The sequence below is a fragment of the Octodon degus genome, unplaced genomic scaffold, assembly GCF_000260255.1.
Source record: "Octodon degus isolate 3935 unplaced genomic scaffold, OctDeg1.0 scaffold00009, whole genome shotgun sequence".
NCBI classification, from domain to species: Eukaryota; Metazoa; Chordata; class Mammalia; order Rodentia; family Octodontidae; genus Octodon; species Octodon degus.
The window spans coordinates 21,437,112-21,460,644 of NW_004524585.1; the positions used below are offsets into that span (position 1 = coordinate 21,437,112).

The 23,533-nt window shown below is 37.7% G+C and overlaps 1 protein-coding gene across 1 annotated transcript in view; it reads left to right on the plus strand.

Moving 5' to 3' along the window:
• Positions 1-1,230: 1,230 nt before the first annotated feature.
• The window catches only part of LOC101578038, a 116,491-nt gene continuing 94,188 nt past the window's right edge, over positions 1,231-23,533 (plus strand). The window contains exons 1-4 of the mRNA XM_004625467.2: positions 1,231-1,288; positions 3,119-5,431; positions 11,228-11,419; positions 21,751-21,918. Of these exons, the coding sequence (XP_004625524.1) occupies positions 1,231-1,288; positions 3,119-5,431; positions 11,228-11,419; positions 21,751-21,918 (2,731 nt within the window). The remainder of the gene's footprint in view (positions 1,289-3,118; positions 5,432-11,227; positions 11,420-21,750; positions 21,919-23,533) is intronic.

Here is a 23,533-nt window from a genome sequence, read left to right on the forward strand (position 1 = left end):
CAGCGGGCAGTGCTTTCTTTTCACACTGTCTGAAATCATAGAGCAGTCATTTATAATCTAGTTGAGTGCCACTGAAGCACTTTTTAAATTCAAAAATCTGTTATATTGTAAGACAGGGATAAAAATGACATTAAATTATGTGTTTGTAATCTGCCAACTAACCCAGTCCACACACTGACCTGAGAAGGAAGGATTATTGCTCTCCACTTCAGCCAAAAAGACTTGGTTGTACTAATGAGAGAGAAAGAAAAAGGGATTGAAAGTTCCTATAGCAGAAACATGGCCAAAGGAAAGAGACGTAGAGAGTTCATGGAACCTAAAGGATGTGAAATCAATACATACTATAATAGCAGGGGGTTGAGAAGAGAAATTTTACCCAAATTGATCACAAACTAGCTCCACTTTAAATTACTCATAAAACAAATGTTAGTCAAGCTTCTCAGCTTCAGGGTATCTACAGGCACAACATGCCCAAATACACTCCAAAGAGACAGCCTCTGTGGAAAACGGGTTCCCTTGCATATTTGGAGATACATTAATCCTCTAATATAGCAGAACAAATAGAATAAGACATATCTCTAAGCACGGGCAGGTGCCTATTGGAGGCAATACCTAGCGAGTCAGAGGCCTGCCTTCGCCTAGTTATCTTCTCTATCACTTTCCATTACCTAAGACTTCAACAAGGAATGCAACCCTTTATATTGCAATGAAGACAAAGATTAGTCTTTTAGAAAGAGTTGCCAACTCTGCCAGTGTGTAAAATCAATCTTATAATATTTAAATACAGTGTGAGTGATGATAGTGTAATGAAGAACATAATTTAGCAAGGCTACTTAGGTCAACTTCACAAAAAATTACATTTTTATATTTGGATAAGAAAAATGGAATATAAAGTATTAATCAATTAACCCAATTTGACAACTTGCATCCCTAAGAGTCTACAAAGTGGTATGTATATGCATATATGTGTATACATATGTATAATATTTGAATGTTCATACGGTATGTAGGAATGCACTAAATAGAATAGAAATTAAGAGGAAAGGAAGATATAATTATGACAATAAAATGTATGAACACTCTGGAGAAGCCAGGTAACTATACCATTTTAAAATGTTACCAAATGAGACGAAGAAGTAATTTGATTAAATATAAACTATGAGTAGAAAATAACCTCAAATTCAATGCTTTCAAAGGGCAGCAAAAACTGAAGTCCCACAACTCCCCAAAATGAGGAGGAAAAGAAGAAAAGCTTATAAAAAGTGGAAAATCTTGAATGCTGCAGGAGGTAAGTCCAATTTAATACTTTTAAAAGTATGTATAAAATAAACAACCACTGAATCTACTTTATTCTTTATCATACAAATGCCTATAAATGTACGGAGATAAATATATACAAATGCATGACCATAATTGTGAAGTTTGACCTGTTGTTACAAGGTGTACCCTTCTGCATCAATTATTAAAGATATGCAGCATAAATGCTGATAATTTAGATGAAATATTTATTCAGACATGGGCTATTAACAGCCCCATTCTCAGAATCTGTCATCCATGCATTATAGTTCTGTCTTCTTCCTTGTAGATATTGCAGTGTAGTTAATTGAAAGGGACTATAAAATATGAAATTATTAAATTGGAAAGGGCTATAAATGGAACTGCTTAGGCCAGAAGGTGTTATTTTAAGGATAAGTGGCCATCTCTTCCTAAAGGCAGTCCATCGCTCCGTGCACACTGCTATCATGTCCATGCTCTATTATTAATGGGCTTTAGAGAGATATGTCTCCTTATCTCTTCTCCCATGACTCCTGCATTACAGCTCTCAGGTTGCAGCCAAACCTACTGGAAATTATTTTAGTTCTTGCCAAGAGAGATGCCCATCTTTTGAGCTAGAAAAGACACAAGTAGGAATGGACCAATTCTTCAACTAACTTCAGTATACTTGTTTTTGCTGTTAAGCAAAAATGTATTTACCCTTTATATTTATTTATACAAGTATAAATATTTTTATAAAATACAAATGCATATATAAGTCATGCTAAATTAATGGAATGTTTAAGTAGCACTTACAAATAACCATTTCTCATTGCCAGCATTGTCATCTTATTAAAAATATACTTTGGACTTCTGGTTCACCAATGTCCATGAATTATTACTTTTTGCTCATTTTTTCTTTTTCTTAAAAAATCATTTCTTTCAGATATAATTTAAAATAGAGTGTAAGCTCTTTGCGTATTTTCCACAAGATTTGGTGCCTCTTGCTCAGAATCAATTGTCTCACAGTAAAATATTGCAACTTTATGAGGCAAATGAGGACAGGCTGCCAAGTGATGGGCCTTGGGCCAAAAGAGGCCCTTATATACACTGTCTTTCAATAAAACAGGGTTTTAGAAACTTAAGCAAATCCTCAGAAAGTAGAGGATTTCAGACTGTAATTCTAGACTCTCGTTTTAGAGCTAGGCTCTAGTTCTGTCTTGGAAAATGAAAGGATCTGGCAGGAGTAGGCTCCCTTCTCACAGGACAACTTGGTTGGCCCTGAGTGGCCGAGAATGTGTAAACCAGCTGCCTCACTGACCTGGTCATTGGCCTGGGCACCACAGGCACCTACATCATGAAGCTTTCCTAGAAGAAGCTGGGGCCAAAGGAAGCTTAAGCAACTGTCCAGAAGCGATCTTAGTTCTCTTCCCTGTTTTTTCTCTTTTTTTTTTGATGCCACCATGTCAAATGATATGGGGTTCCATGTAGCTTGTAGTGCAACACCACGCTGAAATACCTGATCAGAACAACTTGATCTTTACTATGAGGCTAAACTTTAAATTTACTTGCATATATGTCTCTTGACTTTTCATTTCACCCACTGTTGGAAGTTGTTGTGTTTAAGAAAGCTTAATTAAGTCCTTATTTCCTAAAACTATATGTTAGTCTTCACTCTGGAAGAGTTAGTAATTTTAAATAAGATGCTCATTAGAAATGAATTTTGGAAGAAAACTTGTTAATATACTAGAAATGAATGAAAAAATAGTGCCTAAAATACGTACAGAGAACATTACATTTCACTTTAGAATTTGGAACATCTGTGCTCTAAGAGATACAGATTTTATTTTTGCTTCCTCTCTAGGTACCTCTCAGCCTTCCGGTCATGCGTGCCAAAGAAATGTAAAAGATGTTAAAAAGGAAGTCGAAGGAGACACCTCAGAGGCTGTGTTTCACCAGACTGGGGCTTTAGGGAAATCTAAGGAAAATGGAAGTAAACAGATGTCCAATTCTGTGAATGAAAAGCAGAATTCCTCTCTTCTTCCAAAAGCTGAGAAACAGTCTCCGTCTGACAACAACGCACATCGGGAGAAGGAAAGCGATGATCCTCCTTCGGCCATCTCTCATCAGCTCAAGAAAGTCTTGCCAGTGGTCGTATTTCATGACTGTGGAGAATCATTATCAGAAAAAATTACACTGCACGATTTCCCAGGCACAGTAGAAGGCTTGAAACCAGAAAAAGGTAAATTTATTACAGAAGTGAAATGTGAGGCTTTCCATGTACAAGTAGAAATCAAGAAAAACATTTTCTGCAAAACAGGTACACGGTTCTCAACAAAGAGATGTCGAGCCTGTCGCAGGTTGTTTCCTGCCAGGCACGTTGGGAAATGCTGCACTGCTAAAAGATGCTTCCCTAAACACAATGATAAATTGGCAGAACAATTAAAATCTGAGGTGCCATCAAAATATGAAAGAGAAGTTACCAGAACTGAGAGCCCCTCGCTGAAAGTAAGCATTGTGGGTAAGGAAATTAAAGTTAAATACGGGAATAAGAAGCAGAATCTGTCAATTAATATAACCCATCCTAAAAGAAGAGGAAAGATAAATAAATACAGAAACCTTTCCTCCAACCACACCACTGAAGAAGAACTGTCCAGGTCTCCTTCACATTCTAGTGTTAAGCACGCTGGAAAGAAAATCCGTGAAGAAAAGCAACAGAATGCACAGAGTGGGCATGTCTCTCCTCCTGATGCGCTCACTGTCTGGAAAGAGAACTCTAGCATAGCTGTGGCTTCTCTCACGTCGGATCTTAAGAGAGAGAAAAGCAAGGCCAACTCACTGTCCTCAGGCTCCAATGCTTCTCAGGGAGAATCTGCCGTCCCGCAGCACAGCGTCTTTAGACTTAGGCAGCTCTCTCCCGATAGGTCACAGTTCTCCGCAGCTGACACTGTTCACATAAACATTGGTTCTGCTTCATGTGACAGCCTACCGACTACAAGTTCAAGTAATACAGATGTAAGCAAATTGTCTTTTGAGGATCCTAAGGATGGGGATAGAGAGAGAAAGACCAAGTGTGATGTCTCAGGAACTATCACAGCAGAGTCAAATATAAAGCAAATCACTGAAGGAAACCCTTTGCTAGGCACCGTTACTGACGTTGCTCCCGTTCAAGAAGGCTCCGAGCCTGGCTTTTGTTCTTTGCCTCCTCAAACCAGGCAGCACTCAGGAGAAAAGGCAGTCAATGCCGAGTGCAAAGGCAGCAGAACTCCCCCTGCAGAAGACCACGAGGTCTCACATGTTCCATCATTCTCTTCCAGCCAAAGTGGGCTGAAGCCGTCTACCTCATCTAGCCCATCTCACTGGGCCGCCAGACACTCAGAAACCAGAGAGAACCCAGAATATACATTTTCTTTTAATCACTGTGCCAAGTTTGTTACAGACCATGAGAAAGATGATGGTGATGTGACCGATGGTGACATTGGCAAAGTCATTTTGCATGGTGACTATTGTGAAAACACACAGCAATTTGTGGAAAGGAAGCATGAACAGAGTCCATCGTCCAGTCCTGTGTCTTGCAGCAGCCTAGATGCTGGGGACCTGCACCAGAGTATCAACCACAGATCTGAAATAATGGACCAATTGGAGGTCCAGGGACACCATCCAGAGAAGACACTCAGCCAAACAAAAGGGCCAGCCATGATTTCCTTAACAGATGGATCAGAGAGAAAGTTCATTGCTCATAATGATAAAGAAGGTCCAGTTGATTCGAATTGTCCTCTGGGAATGAGAACCCCTGAGGAGTCACTGGGTTCTGTGGGACAGGATGAACACAACAAGCTTCAGTTGATACCAGTGCTAAAGAATGCATGTCACAGAGATTCTGAAGACCTCTCCAGGGGGACTCACAATCAAGTCTGTTTTCAAATGGACCTCCCACTAAACACTGCTGATGATGAGCTGTTTCTTATTGAGAAAATGCTACCTAGGGGTGCAGACCGATACAGTAACCATGATGCAAAACCCATCATACCACCCAGTTCTCCACAGGAGCCAGAAAAATACCAAAAGGTTGCAACAAGAAAATCAAATTCTGAAGGAGGTGAGCACAAATACAGTTGCTATCACCCAACAGGTATGCTTCTGTCTCCTCAGAAGCAGAGAGACTTTGCAAGGTATGGTAGGCTAGAGAGAATGTTTAACTTTCAATATTTTTACATGGTTGAGCCTTGAAAAGTCTTAAGGTAAGGACATTTTTATTACTTGGGATTTTTTTCTTTATTGCTAAGGATATATTGAGTATTTTAGAATTAGATGACTATGAGCAAGAATATATCAGCCTGCTTCTTTGCATTATCACCCACTCCACCCATAAATAGTGCATAGCAAAATCACCAAGGCTGCAATTTAAAATAAAGTAAAAAAATCAATTTCCCTTTAAAAGGTTGATATATTGCCAAATCAATTTTGTAGGAAATGTTAGCCTTTTGCCACTCCTAAATAATCCACCAGTTTTTCCTTCTTGCAAGCTAAGCATGTTTCAAGGAATGGGGAGAATATGTTTGCAATAAAATGTGTTTTGAAACCTTGCTGTGGCATTGCAGAAACAGGGTTATGCATGTCCCAGAAGGCTATGTGGAATAGTAATTGTAGCAAAGGACAAAAAACAGAAACAACCATGGCTAATCCTGACTGAGCCATCTACGGGGCCTTTGACCCCTAGCAGACCTCTGACCTCCCTTGTGCATTGGTTGGTCCTGCTCAAGCCATTGATAAAACCCAGAAGCTCTTCAGACTTAAAAATGCTAGGATAGAAAGTCTTCTAAGTGCAAAATATTGTCTGTCTGTTTTTCAGTCTTGGATTAACATAGTATTATTCTGGTCACTTCATATACCACCCTTGTTTTTCTCAATGAGTCTGAATTATTTTAGATTTAATGATAGCACTGTCTCACCTTGTAAATTAAAATGCCATCTTGAATGAGTGAGAGCGTTTCCTTAGTGCTAGGAACTTATCCAACATGCTCAGAAATGAAATTTGGAATGATAAAACTTGACAGAGAAGCTATCTCTTCTTTGTCATTTGAGCTCTAAATCTTTAATGAAAAAATTTGTAACAGCAAAAATGTATTACTCAACGTATACTTAAAATTTAAAAAACATAAAATACAAGCATTTAAATCTATGATATATTGATATAAAATGTGAAACTTGCTTTATAAAAAGCAAATGCCCTAAAACAGTACAAAAACTCTACAGCTACCTGCTTCATATGAACATGCTACAGCAAAGACTGTTCATCAGTGTGACCTCTTCCCAGTGCCTACACACCACAAGCATAAGTGACTTCAATCCCAGGATGTGTTACAGTCCTTGGTGACTTACCTGCTGAAGATCTTCCTCAGGATGGCTTTCCCAACCCCGAGGCATGCTGGTTTGACTTCCCAATGAGACACATTTCCTTGTGAAGACTGATAATTCAAGCCAGAATTCAACCACCACTGAGATTATACTCCAGTAAACTTCGAAATGTTCCTATTTGTTAAACAGTTTCAGTTTCAGCCACTTGTCCTTTCTTTCTCTGGTTCATTAAAAGGCTGTTTGTGAAATGGTCCCCTTTGAGCCTCTTCCCTTTACTCTGTATGTTCCAGCCATATTGACCTATTTGATTTCTTATGTTTCAGCCAACATCCTGTCTCAGACCCTTTCCATGGGCTCCATATCTGTACCAGTTATTCCCTAAATGTCCACAGGTTCATGTCTCTTTAAACTTTTGCTCATGTAGCACACTCAGTAGGGCCTTTTCAAATTTAAAAAAAAAAAATGCATCTGAGCTGTCCATGTTGTAGCTCAAATTATCTCTGTTTCATTTTTTTCCATTTATATATTCTATGATTTATTGTTTTTTATGTTTTCTTCTCTCATTATGATATAGGTTTCATGAGGGTATGAATTTTTACTGTTTTTATCATTTTATCCACAGCATTAAACAAGCCTGTCCTATAATGCAGATGCTAAATAAATATTTGTTGAATTGTAGCAGGAAAGTCATGTCAGGTTTATGTTTTGCCCTCTTCACATACCAACACACATGAAAACATTTCAACAATTAAAACAGTTGTAAAACAGATGCTTAAATGTAAATCTATAAACATTTGTACAGATTTGACTCTTTGGGAGCCATAAGTACTTGTATACCTCATTGCCACTATAGTATCGACATTCCTGTCTGGATGGCAAAAACTTTTAAGAGCATAGATTGCTTTGAAGAACTTGAAATCCTTTGGACCACTTGCCCGGCAATTATAAATTTGCTATAGGTACAGAGTGATGCTTACGTTTTCCAAGGGATTCTCCTAGTTTTCATAGTCCATCCATATACCTTAGATTAAGAATCTTAGACATGACTGCTGAATCTCATCACTACAAAGTGTCTTCCACCATGTGTGGAAGGCTTTCACTAGATTACAGGTCACAATCTAGACTCTCTGCTGTCAATGAACCAAGCAGACTCCATGTGGAAACATATGTAGTGCTGGTGAGCTAGAGATGGTTTTGAAGGAATGGTGAGGCAGTCTGGCTAGCCAGGCCTTCTGACTTTTCAGGACAGCTGAATACTTGGATTTTAAAAATTTATGAATCTCTAGATTATAAAATTTAAAAGACACAGTGCATTGTAAACAAATTGTGACCTCTAAACTAGATATCAAGGAGAGATTAGTGTGGGCATGTGACAGGAGATGACAGAGCCAGTGTGGTAGAGTAGATGCCAGTCTGAACCTTGAAGAGCTCAATGCTGAGTGTCTCCTCTCCATGTAAGGCTACGTGCTTTGGGGAGAAAAGGTGTTTGCTCAGGGATTGATGCTTTCAGTTATAAATGGACTGAAGTATATGCCAAAGAGTTAGAAATTCTACATCATTAATACAAATTTTAATGAGGAAACCAAAAGTAGGCCACCCCGAGAAAATGACAGATGAGAAGGAGTAGGTGATAATTTATATGGCACAGATTTACTTGTAATAAACTAGTCTTTCATATGTAATGTGACACAAAATTTCCATGAAGTGTATAAGGTATTTTATTCTTCTAAACCTTTACAAAAGCAGTGAGTCTAAGGAACCATACCTATGGCAAAAGGAACAGAAATATGAAGAAGTTTGGGATTGCAAGCTTTACACCAAGCAAAGAATAAAAAGATTGAGTAGTAAATTGCTCCTTTTTTTATAGGACAATATGACTGTTAGATCATTTCCAATAAGCTGACATATAGTAAAACTGGGAACTTTCTACTCACATGTATTTCTTGGAAAATGCTCAAGATCCTGGACCCAGACCCATCTGGGACTGTGCTTTTCTCCTGTAAGGTCCTTCCTGGTCTGTCTCTGCTTCTTGGTCTTCCCACCCACTTCTTCTGCTGCCCTTAGCTTCAAATGTGGCAGCCTTCCATTCTCACTCTCACACTCAGCATCTCAGTCATTCATGCCACTATATAACAAAATATCGATGACGGGGTAATTTTCTGAAGAGAACAACTCGTTTCTTAAGTTTCTGGAAGCTGAGAAATTCACATCAAGATGCCTCGTGAGTCTCCTTGCTGCTACCAAGATGGCAGTGTATGGCCCTGTTCTCCCATGGAAGAAGGCGGACAAGCAGAAGGAATCAGCTGGTCCCCTCCAGTACTTCCAATAGATGTTAGTCCAGCTCATGAGCTCAAGGCACTCAAGAGCAATTTACTTCCTCAAAGCACCACCTCTTAATAGCGTCACATTTCATCTTAGGTTGCAGCCTATGAATTTTGGAAGGACATGTATATATATTTTGTAAAAGCCCTTGATAAAACATCTTTATTTTTATTATCTATTTATTTATATTTTAATAAATTAACAGTTTGTCTCAATAAGTGACAGTATATATATAACAAATTCCGTCAAGAGACTGGAGTGCCTTCATTCCAGCCCCAGCAAATTGCCTGATTCCCTCAAAGGCTCAACAAACATTTCCTGAGAGGCTGATATGCAAGTGAACCTGGGATATAGATTCAATGCATTGCGCAAAACTTTGTGTCAAGCTAAGTAAAACAGTAAAGCTAACTCACCAGTAGTAAATTTGAGTCTGGAAAATTTTCAAGCTTAGATTGAATCGGTACTTGACAGAAATTTTGTAGAAGTATATTAAGTATATAAAGAGAGTGGTTAGACCCTAATATGTCTATATCCTTTGCATCTCAAGATCTCATTATTTTCAAGCAGAACAATAGTCGTGAAGATTTGTTCTTGGGTGTGCAGCTCAGCAATTCTCAAGTTATAGTTCAAAGCATGTTATAAAATACAGATAGATAGATAGATAGATAGATAGATAGATAGATATGATATGATATGATATAGATACAGATATATTCTTAACTTCAGTGTATAAGAAAATTCCAGAGTAAAATTTTCCCCACCATACCTCATGCCTAATTTTCATGTGCCTTAATTCTCTGGACTCAGGGGACTTCTTCACTCCATTAGTTTATAAAGAGAATTGCCATTTAATGTGAAATACTTGGCACTGGCAAAGTCATCCCTCCCGTGAATGCCTTCATTGTCAACCTAAACTCCCAATTTCAACAAATGAGGCAAGTAGAACAAGCTTTGAAAATAATAGTCAGAGGTCAGTGCTATGACAATTTTTAAAAGTTCCACTGCTTTGTAAAATTTCATAAAGCAAAAGTAATGTTGTCCATCATCATAACTCCAATTACCAGCACAATAAAAATTAAAATGAAGAGAGTCCTAAATGTGTAGGATGAATGTTGTTCTGCTGCTATCCTTTTATTTTTAAAGATAGAGGGATGAATCAAAAACAGTTAAGAAAAATTAGAAGAGATGAGGAACAATTCTTTCCCTTCACCATTCATCTATCCCTGACAAGTGAATTTAAATTGTTATATAAATGGTTTATCAATAATTACATGTAAAATGAATAATGCAATTTATCAAAGATGTACACACTTAAATAATTTTCAGAATAATTCTTGATATAAATGAATTAGATTTTTACAAAAATCAATTTTTGGGGCAGAACTGGGGACAAAAATCAAATTGTAAAATCTCATTTACTGCTAGAAGTAGAATAAAACTAAAGACCCAGAGTTGATCTCTTTTTAAATCCATGTTATTTACAAAATCAAGTAAGATCTTAATCAATCTTGGTCTGTCAAGTGACATAAATATTATATCTTCTCTTATTAGGGTTTTCTTTTTATTTTCCTTGTTTCAGCTATTTTTAAGGTTTGTTTGCATTGCAGTCATTTCTTTGTAATTTTCTTTCTTATAGCAATGCACTATGTTATCCCTTGTGATAACAGGGGAAGTAGTTCAGAATGATATAAAGTGCTTCAAGTCAGTTTTGATTCAAATATAAAATTACCAAAGCCCTTGTGTATTTTTTTCATTTTTCTTTTCACCAGTTTGAATCAACATATCAAGAGAAAAACTACCACACCCTTAGCATCCTTATGATCATTGAATTAGAACTATAAGTATTAGAGTGCAATAGAAAACTCAATATCCTGGGCTGTAATTGCATTCATTTAATGTGAACAATAATATCTGAGTAATAATATCTTCCTCCTTAGAATTCAGCATATATATTTAACAATTTATGAGTACTTTGTCCCTTTCCAGTAACTAATGGAGTAACAGGCCTACTGCTCACACCCAAGAAATGCTATTGCCGTAGAACTGCTATGGCCCACCTGAAGCAGCCCACCTGGAGATCTCCGCTTTTCCTATAATACCTCTATTTTAGCTGCACTGCCTCCATTTCCTCACTTTCCCTCTCAGTAGTGCAAATTTAATCTTTCTCTAAATACATGCAAGTTTAGCAAGCATATCATCAATATATTGAATAGTTACTTTCTGATCTGTGATTTTCTGTTTTAAGCGGATATTTCCTACTCTGTCTTCATATACTTAATGTGATTTAATCTAGACCAGAATGTGGAAATCCTTAGCCTCCGCAAGTTGTCCCAGGAACTGGCTCTCAGAGGTGGGAGAGCCAGCGACAGTTCCCAGGAAGATGCAATAGACCAGTGGGCCAGGAGGAGGCAGCAGCTCAGGGACGGGAGAAGATGCAACTCGGCAGGAGGGAGCTCCTTCACCAGCAACCTCACCGAAGGATCTAGTGAGTACACTCCTGGCCTCTTTCCCCAAACCACAGCAAAGGCAGCAGCTACCAAACCCTGACCGTGCTCCCTCCTGTTTGTCCCCAGAGCACGGGTTCCTTTGATTGAAAATGGCAATGTAGCAATAGATACTTTTATGGAATGATCAACTCTTTGTTACCTATTAAAGAAAGGATACTTGGTCACTTACCTTCAAGAAAACACAAAGCCTGCTAAGACTCATCCTTCAGTTCATTCATAAGTATAGGGTTTTTTATTGGGTTAAATTTGTGTTCTACTTGAAAACAATTTGTATTGGTTTGCCCACATATGTGTAATCTGAAAAGAAGATAAATGTGTTTGATTATGTGTAATGATCATTTCTCTCATTTTAACACTTTTGAAATGAGGAAGAATCTCCAAATAGGTATGTATTTTAGCAAGATAACATTTCTATTGCTATTGAATTTTTCTTATTAAACCGGAATTATACCTAGTCAGTGGCAATTGACGATGAAAGATAGATTATCATTGGAAATATAAATTAGCAATAGTAATAAGAGGGTACTAGTACATTTAGTATACATCAATATTCATCTAAATCTAAAATTCTAACTGCTAAAGTTGTTAAAAAGTATTTACCAACTACTAGGCATTTGCAATTTGCATATTACTCACAAAACAAATCAGCTTAGAGAAAACACTGACACCAAAATTGAGTGAGCTTCATGTAAAAGTAGGAAAGGAAAGGACAGATAGTGACTCCAAGAATGTCTTTATGAAGAGACAATAGTAAGCGTCCTAGGTTTTGTCCTAGGAAAGATGATGGAATGACGTATCAGGAACTGAAGTCAGGACCTTGCGCTTACCAGAAAGGAGCTCCTGCCGCTGAGCTGTGTGCCCAGCCCAGGAACAACTCTTGAAGGTAGTGGTGGAACTTATTCAGAATCAGAGATCTGGCATAGCTTAAGGCTCAGAAGCAGTTGTGAATGTGTGGGCAAAGATTAGAAGAAATTTAAATAATTAAACCCGCTATGTGTTGTCACCAACACAACACTTTCATATGTTCAACATTCGAACAATGAAGAATGCAGTTTAACTACTCTGTTTTGTCCAGATAATTTTTCTTTCAATGTTTTTAGTACAGGCTCTCACTATGGAGCTCAGACTCATAGTGATCCTCTTGTTTTCAGCCTCCCCAGTGCTGGAATTACAGTGTATACCACAACTCCCGGTCTCCAGGACTGGCTCAGTGCACCCAGGGGCAAGGCTGGTATGGCATGTGGTGCCAGGGATCAAACCCCAGTCCCTATGCTTGCCTAAGCAGGCGCCTATCCGCTGTGCTATCTCACTGGCCCTTCTCTGGATAAATTTCATTCTTGGCAGTTGTTCAGTGTCTCAGCCTTCCAGTTCCTCCTTCCTATTTGGCAGGGAGGACACAGAATCTGGAACCTTAAAGGTTCACATTCACATATACTACTACGTAGGGGAGTTTCATTATCCTCTTATTGTTCACATATCCTTAAAATACCTCCTTGAGAGTATTAGACTTCTGATTACAATAATCCCACTGTTTCCCATTCTGTTCTAGCATTCATTTCTTTCCATCCTTATTCCATCTTCCCCTTATCAATTATGGTGTTGATATATTCTAGAATTTAGTATATTCTTAAAAAATATTTTGATAATATATATTTCATTATTTTTTTCCTCATTGCTGTTTTTGTACTAAGTACTTCCAAAATGATTTATTTTTCTGCTCTTATATGAAGTTTTAATGATTTTTTTTCAGGGAACTTCCATAGGAAGTAAATTTAGGGGCTTGTTTGTTTATCTGTTTGTTTTCATTCTGTCTTTTGTGAGACAGGGTCTTACGATATAGCTCAGGCTGGCCTCAAGCTTACTTGTAGCCCGGGCTGGTCTCAAACTGGCAACAATCCTCCTGCTTCAGCCTCCCAAGTACTGAGACTATAGCTGTGGCCAGGATGCCTGGTGTAAATTCTAATGTTAAATTAAAAAGGAAACTGGTTCTTCTGGCATAGCAACCAGTGGTGGGATGAGAGTTTAAACCCAATCTGATTCTCGTAGCTTGTATCATGAATCCAGTGTTGCTTCTGGTTGCTTTTCCAGTTATCTCTGTATCTTATTTTTCTAATATTTTTTCTATGTAATTTAGTGTATTTTAAATATTGCTCCATGTTTGACAATTATATATTTATGAATTGTATATTTCTTCAACTCATAATTCTCAGATATTGTTCTTTCAAATATTACGTTTGCTTTCTATATCCCATCATCATCCATTTCAGATAAACATTTAAGCTCTAGCGTCTGTGCCCCATATGCCTCAACTTGTCGCTTGTGCCTTCCACCTTTTCCTCTCTTTTTACTTTATTCTGAGAAATTCCTTAGCTTTATCTTTTAGCTCAGCAATTCTTTTGCCTTCCATTTGAGTCCTTGTTCTTTAGCCTCTTTTTAGCCTTTTCTTAAATCTCAACAACTTCATTTTTTAAACTTAAAAACAGCTAAGTGGTATTAAAAAAAAAAGTTCTCAATTTAATTCTACCAGGAATGTTATTTTATGTACAGTTTTTACTTAATTGATCCATCAAATATTTCCTCAAATATGTTTCATATTTCCTGAGTTCACTTTCTTTAATATGTGGATTTCTCCAAATGCTCTGTGAATTTTTGACAGAGTACCATGCTAGCTTTCAGCCACTGTGACAAAATACCTGAGAATAATCAACTTCAAAGGAGAAAAGGTCAGTTTTGATCCACAGTTTCCAAGTTTCATGCCATGGTGGCTTTGTCCCCATCACTGTGGACCTGTGGCAAGGCAAAACATGATGGAGGACAGTAATGCCTGTTTCACCACAGGCACAGGGAAGCAAAGATGGACAGGAGGGAGGCAGAATCCCACAAGATACATCAAGAGCACGCCCCATGACCCAGCTTCCTCCAACAGGCCCCCACCTTCAGGAAGTACTATTGCCTCCAATAGAGCCACCAGCTGGAGGCCAAGAATGCCACACCAGCCTTTGGAGAACACATATGATCCAAACCATAACACATTTACACTCTCTGACTCAGTCTCCAATCACCCAATGGCTGCCTACGGTTGAGCATCCTACACAGTCAGGTAGTGAAGTACTCTCTATGACTTTTGCTTTATTTAATGTAAGAATTCTTTAAGTTGCAATAAGCAACCTAAATTCCTGGCATACCCCATCCCTAACCCTAACTGTAACCTTAACCCTATTTATTACCTGTAGAAATAAGAGAGAACAATGTTTTGGTAGTGCCTCCTTTCCCAAGAAGAAAGGCAGAATCATATTTGATTAAGAATTAGAGATTTGGTAAAAGGCAGGCCTTTTGATAGGAGAGTTCAGTTAAAATTTGGTAAAGGTCATGATTTGACAGTTTAGAACTGAGAGAAATTACAAAGTAAGAACTTTGGTGGTTTAAAAAATATCAAAATGAATATGCTATTGGTAGTTTCTCTTGAAAATCTGATGGATATAGGGAAATTCCTAAAATAAATGAAAAGTCATTTCCCAGGTCAAAAGTCTTTTGTAAAAGAAAAATTGTGCTTAGAATGTAGAATAAGGTCATATTAATTAACAAAGGAAGATGTATATTCATAGGTAGTTTTGGTTCTTAATGATTACACTTTAAAAAAATAGAAGTTTTGTTCTCAATGTTCTCTAACCTTCCCTACACAAATCTTTGAAATTAATTTAGTTGCTCTAGACTGGATTTGATTTTGACTGCTAATGATATTTTTCTTGGTTTTTCAAGACTGATTACTAGATTGCCATCCTTTGAACATTTAATGTCTTTTCTGGAAGAATATAAATTTTCTATTACCCATCTAATTATATAGTAATTGCCACTGATCCTATGCTTCTAGGCCCCTCAAAGAATATACCTATACAACATCAAAAGTGAGGAGTAAAAGATTTTGTGAAGACATTAAAGAGAGCCGGAGGAGAAAGTTTATACCATGTCAAACAACCTGAAATTTCCCTTGAATGTCACTTTGCCTCAAAGGTGTATGTGTGGCCTTGTGGCCATATGGGGCTTGTGTAACATTGCTTTGCCCATAGCTCCCATACTCATTGGCTTCTGGGTTCTTCTGAGTTGTTTCTTGGAGCTTAGAATTTCCCCTATGGATACTACAGAGAAATTCAACTGCAGTTCATACTACTGAATCTGTGTAATCTAAATTATCAAGGTACTCATCAATCAACCAACATTATGGTAATCAACATCTACCCATCTCAAGAACAAAGAGTAACATAAAAATTGTACCTATTTATGGAGTACCACGTACCATTTTGGTATATGTATACAATATATGATGTTTGGCTTAAACATGTCTGCGTTTTCAAATATCTATCTTTTTTGGAGAAATATCTTTATTGAAAAGATATTGAAATATCTTTTCTTCTAGCTATTAAAAATATATAATATTTAGGATTATCAATAAACATCTAAAGGGCTGGCAAGATAGCTCAATGGACTAAATACCTGCTTTGGCAAGTGCAGTGACCAGGATTTGATCCCCATTCCTGCACGCTGCACCAGCCTCACTCCTGGGGCACACTGAGCCAGCGACTGAGTCCAGGCGTGGTGGCACACGCCTGTAATCCCAGCATTGGGGAGGCTGAAAACAAGAGGATCACTACAAGTCCAAGCTGTGTAGTAGGATCCTGTACCAAATATATAAGTGGAAAAAATAATTAATAAATAAATAAATAAGCATCTATATAACACCACATAAAAGCTTCTTTCTTCTAATAAAATGAATAAATGAGACTGAATGGAAATTATTTTGACCAACTACAGATGGCTCTCTTGCATCACAGTGAATAGTACGGATTCTTTCTAGCTCGCTGTGCCCATCAGCTACCTGGCCTCTCACTGCAAGTCTATGTCATCTCTTGTTTTGTGGTCAAATCCTTCACTTGTAGTGCTCTTAAACATTCGTGCATGCTCTGCATTTTCTGAGGAAAGGAAACAATCATAGGAGCTGGAGTCACTTCACCGTGGCTCACAAATATAACTGATATAGGGTTTTTTTTATGTATTTAGTACAAGGTCTAGAGGGTCTCACTACACAGATCCCACTCATAGTGATCCTCCTGTTTTCAGCCTCCCAAGTGCTAGAATTATAGGCACATGCCACCACGCCCAGTCTCAGTCGCCATCTTGGGGCATGCTGGGGGCAGGGCCAGCATGAACACAGGTTTTTAACACTGCAGTTCAACAGGCTCAACAGGAGTTTGGCAGCTTGAAATTTGCCATGACAGGAATATTTGTACAATAGAACCTGGCAAATATTGCAAATAAGGGATTTTTCCTTACAGCAAATAAATTGGAACATTAACCAGTAGTACCCAGTTGGAAAACACAGAAATTGGCTGTGTAACTTGTACAAATTCAAATTTTATGTCAAAATAACATAATCAGTTTAACTAAAATTATACTTTCTTTTGGGTGAATTCTGTTTTGAATAAAAACACTAGTATTTTTTTCATATGAGACATAAGAGATTGAGCTGCCTGCTCTTTCTATTTTTCAGCTTATTGAAGCCACTTGCACACTCAAGGCATCTAGTGTTTCTTTAGGAACTTTTCAGTAGAGACTGCAATTCACTAAGAGCTGCTGGGACTAGCATTGTTTAATGTGTGGTTTAAATTTTATCTCACTTATAGAGTCAGGATATGCTACTAATCCATGACTTAAAATCTGACAGCTTTATCGAGCATCATTACAGCTGGTGTTTTTCACTCTGTTAATCTCACTCATCTCTGACTTCCTACATAATAACTGGAAAAGACATTAGGAGTGACATATTTATGTGTGTGGACACGGTTGATCAATCCATCTAGGCGGTGGGGAATGCTGACTTAGGCACACTAGGTAAATAATTTGAAGGCTGTAAACGGAATTGGGAAGGGTCTGCAAAATAGAGCACTGAATTTTATAATCTAGAATGGTTCCTGTATCACAAACAGATGTGGAAGAATTGGGGTAATCACATGAGGATCCTTGGTAGCAAGTCCCTTATTTTGTTCAGCTGTTAAAATTGTATTGAAAATGTATTTTCCAAATATTAGTTGTTACTGAGAAAGAGACGTGCAAGAGAGAAAGATAGACAGGAAGGAAGAAAGGTAGGAAGGAAGGAAGGGAGGGAGGGAGGGAGGGAGGGAGGGAAAGAAAGGAAGAAGGGAAGAAGGGAGGGAAAGAAGGAAAGGAGGGGAAGGGAGGGGAAGGGAGAGGAAAGAGAAAAAGACAAAAAGAAAGAGAAAAAAAGCAATACAGCAACAATTGTTGAATTATTATTACTTTAGTGAAATTTTGTATTGTTTCTAATGCTTTTTATTACTATTATATATACTCTGGTTTCTCTTCAGATCATATAAATCTTTTGCCTTTTATTACTCTTATATATTTTTAATTTTTTTAAAAAAAGAAAGTGAACATAAAAAAAAACTTCAGTTTTTAATTCGAATGATTATGACATGCTTACTTTGTAGCAGGCATCTTTGAGAACTCGTTATAATGTATTAGTTTCCTGAATCTCCCACTGGCATGATCCGTTGGGTGCTATATTTTCATCTGCATTTTAGTTAACAGGCTTTCTGAGGCACAAAAGGAAGAGGGACTCGTCAGCAGGAATCAGCAGTGACTAGCGGTAGAGCTGGGTGACAAGCTAGGACACCTGCTCGGAGTCCACGGTTGCAAGCACACCAACAAAACTAATTTTGGTGGCAAAATTTTGGACAAGACACACTTGGGATTATATTTTAAGGTTTCACAGGGACAGATGCTGGGAAATGGAGTGGCTCTGCACTTGCTGCAGGTGTGTGACTGGCTGCTTCGTTGGATTTTAACACAGGTTTTATGTCTCAGTTTATGTAAGAGAGTGGATCAGCTCTGTCCTGGGAACTGAGCGAGTAGAAGACTGCTTATCCACGTCGTCAAATCTGTTTGTAAATAAATAAGTGAGCTGTTGTAACAGCCTTATGCGTGTAGACAAAAACAAGCGTCACTATAATTTAAAGTCCCACCCTCAGACCTTTGCATGAAAGGCAGATGACTGTGTATCCCACGTGTGCAGCTAATGCTGAATGCAAGCGTAATAGTGATAAATCAGTAGACCTAGAAATCTGTATAAGTTACATTCATAAATATTAAAATGTTACTGAATTTTTAAGGCCAAGCACATATACAATAAATCAAAGAGAAAAATGCTTAAATACTACAAAATTCTTCACAGTTTCTGGAACTTTAGCAAGTACTAAAGTTGTACAAAAAAAGCTTTGGTTCAGCCTCACCGCTTGGAAAGATAGGTCAATAAATTATCATAATTTCTGGTTTCCTTTTCCTATATTTTAAAATTAAGTGTCATGCTCCAAGTTAACCGGCAAGTGAAAACAAAAGGTTCTTAAAGGCTTTCAAAATACAGTATGTGAAACAAAGAATCCTAAAGTCTAATTTATATTATTACATCCCAAAGTTTTCCTAATTTTTATTCTAATGTCTTTGTTACTTTCCTCTTATTGCTGAGACAAAATACCTGACACCCGAGATTAAAGGAGGAAAGGTTTACTTAGCTCACAGCTTGTGGAGGCATCAGTCCATACTCGGCTGGCTCCAAGGCAGGGTGACACAAGCAGAAGGACAACAGCTCATGGAGGTGGAAGACAGGAAAAGTCACTAGAAAGCAGAGAAACCAGCTTGTTTCTGTCCCTTATGTTGCATTCAGGATACATACCCTATGGCATGTGTAACACTCATAGCCTTAGTGTCATTAATAGGCCACCAATTGGTCCCAAACTCTAGATTCAGCTACCTCTGAAAATTCCACCTCCCTGACCACATAAGGCTTGGGGGACATCCAGACATCAAACAGTGTATCCCATAACATTCTCTATCATTTACATTCTAATTTTATCATTACATAATATTCCAATATGTTATTCCCTTTTATTTTTGTACACCATAATTTAGTTACTCAATCAATATGATCTATCTTGCAAATACAGGCTCAATTTTCCTTAACTAAAGGACTGGGACCAGAAATATTTCCAATTTAGGATGTTTCTTGGACTTTAGAATATTTGTATACCCATAAAGTGATATCTTGTAAGTGAAGTCAAAACAAAAAAAAATGTGATTATGTTTCATATACAGATAGCCTGAAAGTAATTTCATGGAATACTTTTATTGCACCTGTGTCCTGACTGTGAATTCTCTTATGACTTAAGGTGTGGAAACTTCCATTTATAGCATTATGTTTGTAATTGAAAGCTTTGTAATTTACACTTCAGATTTCATACCTTTAGAATAAGGATACTTAACCTACACCTGCCTCCCACTGGAGGCTGTTTGTCCCTCTTGTGTTTATTTGTCCTTTCTGTCTTCTTTCTCCCCTGCCAAGCTTACATGTTCCACAAGGTCAAACCTAGTATATTCTCCTTTAATCTGTACCCCATCTTAGTTACTCTTTTCTCGTTGCTGGAACAAATACCCGAAACCCAAAATGAAGCAGAGAAAGGTTTATTTAGCTACAGTTAATGGAGGCTTCAGTCCATACTTAGTTGGCCCCAAGGCAGAGTGGCACATGGCAGAAAGCAAGAGGAAGGCCAACAACTTAGGCAGCTGGCTAGCCTCTTTCCCTTCCTTACATGGAAATGCAAATTACCTGTCCCAAGGTAAGTGCAGAATCCACACCTACAATAATCAATCACAAACTTCAGAAGCCACCCCATGACTGCATGAGACTTTTGTGGGGGACATGCCTATACACAAAACATAATACTTCCCAAGGGAGAATCATTGTATTCTTTTGAGTTCTCTTACTTTCTCATGAGTTCCCATCTCACTTCTCCTTCACCCCCATTGTACACAAGTTCACGCTTTCTTCATGAGAGAACATTTATTTCAATTTAAGTCAATGAATGAGTGAATGAATGAATGAATATACCTGAAATCACATAAAAAGTTGATGACCAGTGCAATCATGTGCAGAGCACAAAATAATTTTTATGTTTAAAAAAAATGAGACAGTCACTGAGGATGTTTGGATTTGAATAAAAGATATGTAGAGGCTGCTCTTGACTGTGTGGAAGATATTATGCTCTGGCATCCTTTGTCAACATACCACCCCAGATACTTCCTACACACGTCACGTAAATCTATGAGCTAGAAATCTCATAAAGTTATTAATACACAAATGGACAGGACAATATATAATATTTATTATTTTCTACCTGCTACAGAGAAACCCATGGTGCAAATGTAGGGGAAAGATAAAAACAATGAGAAATGTTTCTCCAGATTAAAATCAGTTCAAGCAGAAAACACATTCTTTTTGGGGTCTCATACTACTAACAAACCAGACCTCGAGTCTCCAAAACCTCTGCCCATTGGTCTTGGACACCTAGAACTTTTCAGAGGAAGGCATCAGAGTAACAGCAGTGTGTGAAGAGAAGCTAAAAGAGACTAAAAGGCTCTTTCCTTCTTAAGAATTACTACCGTGGCCTTCAAACCCTAATGTCTTTGTGGTCTTTGAGAAATGAAAACATGATTTGGCTATGAAGGGGTGCTTCTTGATTCTGCCGCTTTGAGAGACTGAAAGGTTTAGGGCATGACTTTATTCAGATCTTAACTTCCCAAATTAGCCTCAAAAATTCACATATAATGTCATTTCTTTTACTGGCATGGTCTTCTTCACTAGCCAACATGCTCCTTCTTGCACAGAAACCCCTTAATTGGTGTGCAAGAACTGCTAGATAAGACCTTATGTACTTCTTTATATGCTTTTCTCTTTACGTAAGATCATAGTGAGTTTCCTGTGTGTTTTTGCAATGCCTTCTTCAAACATGGAGCTAGTTTGGTCATCATTGTCATTGTGAATTTGGTAGTCCTTTGTCTTACTCTTGGTATTTTGAAAGGGACTCTGAAAGGTAAGTAATTCCTAGTCTTGTCTGGTTTTATCTTGACCACTAAGTACTAATATATGAGTCTTAGAAACAAATGCTTCTCCCTATATTTTTCCTTGACAAAAGGATTTACAGTGCAATTTCTAGTGCATAGTCACTCATGCCACAGGCTCTGAAACAGCACTTGTTTTGACTTATGATATTGTGGGACCATACAAATTCTTCCCAAGAGACCTGTAAAGCATCCTTAGCTACCTATTGTCAAAGACATCACTCTTCACCAATATACACTGTCCGTGTTTCAGCTCTTTGCTGACCTGGACCACGGCCTCTAGGATCCTCCTTCTGGCTGGTGCAGAGTTGGTGCTATCCCTTTTGTTTGTTTTGCTTCTCAGTAACCTCAGATGACGGTCCTTTTATGGATTTTGGCTTTCGAGTTGATATTGAAGAGAAAGGATTCTACACAGAGAACTTTCACTCAGCAGCATGGGTTTTCAGAGGCGACGATGGAGATCCTGAAGACAGCCCCCGGTGTCTTAGTAAGAAGCCACGGCCAGTAGCTGGTAAGGATGCTACAAACACATTACAATAGGTATGCATTAAAGCATCTCTAGCTGGACTCCATGCAGGGCTCCGAAGTTGTCAAACTGGAATCCTGGGTGCAGTTTGGGGAAAAATTATATTTTGTAATTATATATTTACAATATATAATTATATATTATATATAGTATGTATGTATAATCTCTTGATATTTTGAGGGAATATGAACCAATTATGATCAAGCTCATTAAGTACATTTTAGTCCAATCTTTGCAGAAAAAGATGAAAAGGTAAAAACCTTCATGAGCTTTTGCTTGATTGGTATAAATAAACTTAATAAATAATTTAGCTCAAGCAAAGCTTTGGGTTGAAAATAATATCTTAATGCCATCATGCATTCAATAAGCATCATACCTACTATGGTCAAGTCATGTGGGGGGAGATGCTGAAGAAACAAACGGAGAAGAAAGTTTTAAAAGTATGTCAGATTATACAAAAAGGCACATAATAATTTCAGAACACGCATGAAAATGTGCTGCACTGATGCAGACAAAATTTGATCATCGTGCATAATGTTCTTTTTTTTTATCTGTATGATAAAATGAAGACTTTCTTAGTTTTTTTTTTCTTATAAATGCTATGAAATCCAACAGTGGAGTAATTTAATGAGGAGAAATTGAAAATATGAATTAGTTTTTATACACACATGCATAGAAGAATGCGAGGATTTATTTTCATGTTAAGAAAACTTGTGTTAGCTCTCTTGTGAGAAAGAACCAGTACTAGGCACCCACAATTTAAAGGAGGAGAGATTTCATGGGGTTCATGACTTCAAGAAATTCAGTTGCCTTTGCCTGGCACCAAGGTGGGGACATCATGGTGGGAGGGTTCAGTGGATCAGAGCCACTCGGTTCATGGCGGCCAGGAAGCAAAGCAGGAGGGGAAGGGGCATGAGGAGCAGCCAACTCCACACGCCTGTGACCCAGCCACACACCCAGGAGCACACTTTACTCATCGGCTAGGCTGTTCCTAATCCAGCAGAGCTGACAGATCAGGATTAATGTCACAATTCTTACCTACATAAATATTGTAGCATAAACAGGTTAAATAATCACCACTAAAAAATAAGCACAGGACTCTGAATCCAGAACTTAAAGAATGAAAACACTTCATTTAAAATTTGTGAAAACTAAGGTACTTGGGGAGACATGAAATTCTAGTGAATCAAAATCATCAGATCTGAGGTAGGACATTATACTTATTACCAGAAATACTCAAGGGTACATTAAAAATGTTGTAAAAAAAAAAAAACTCATATTGTATTCTAACCAAAATAAAATAAATCAGAATAGCAAAAAGATAACACTTAAGCTTTATGAATAGCCTTAAAATGACAAAAATTCTAAATTTAACTTTTACTTGAGTATTACTATAGGGAAAAAGCATCAGGGAGAAAGTAAGATTCTTAGTGTCAGGATCTTACTATCTTTTTTTTTTTTTTCAAAGTTTTATTGACAAACAGATAGCAATGAGACAATTTCAAATCAAATCGGAAGGACAGTTTCAACAAATAATACACTGCATATATTCTTCTTAGTGGTTAATTGCTGTACAAGATGCGGACTTGTGATCCCATTT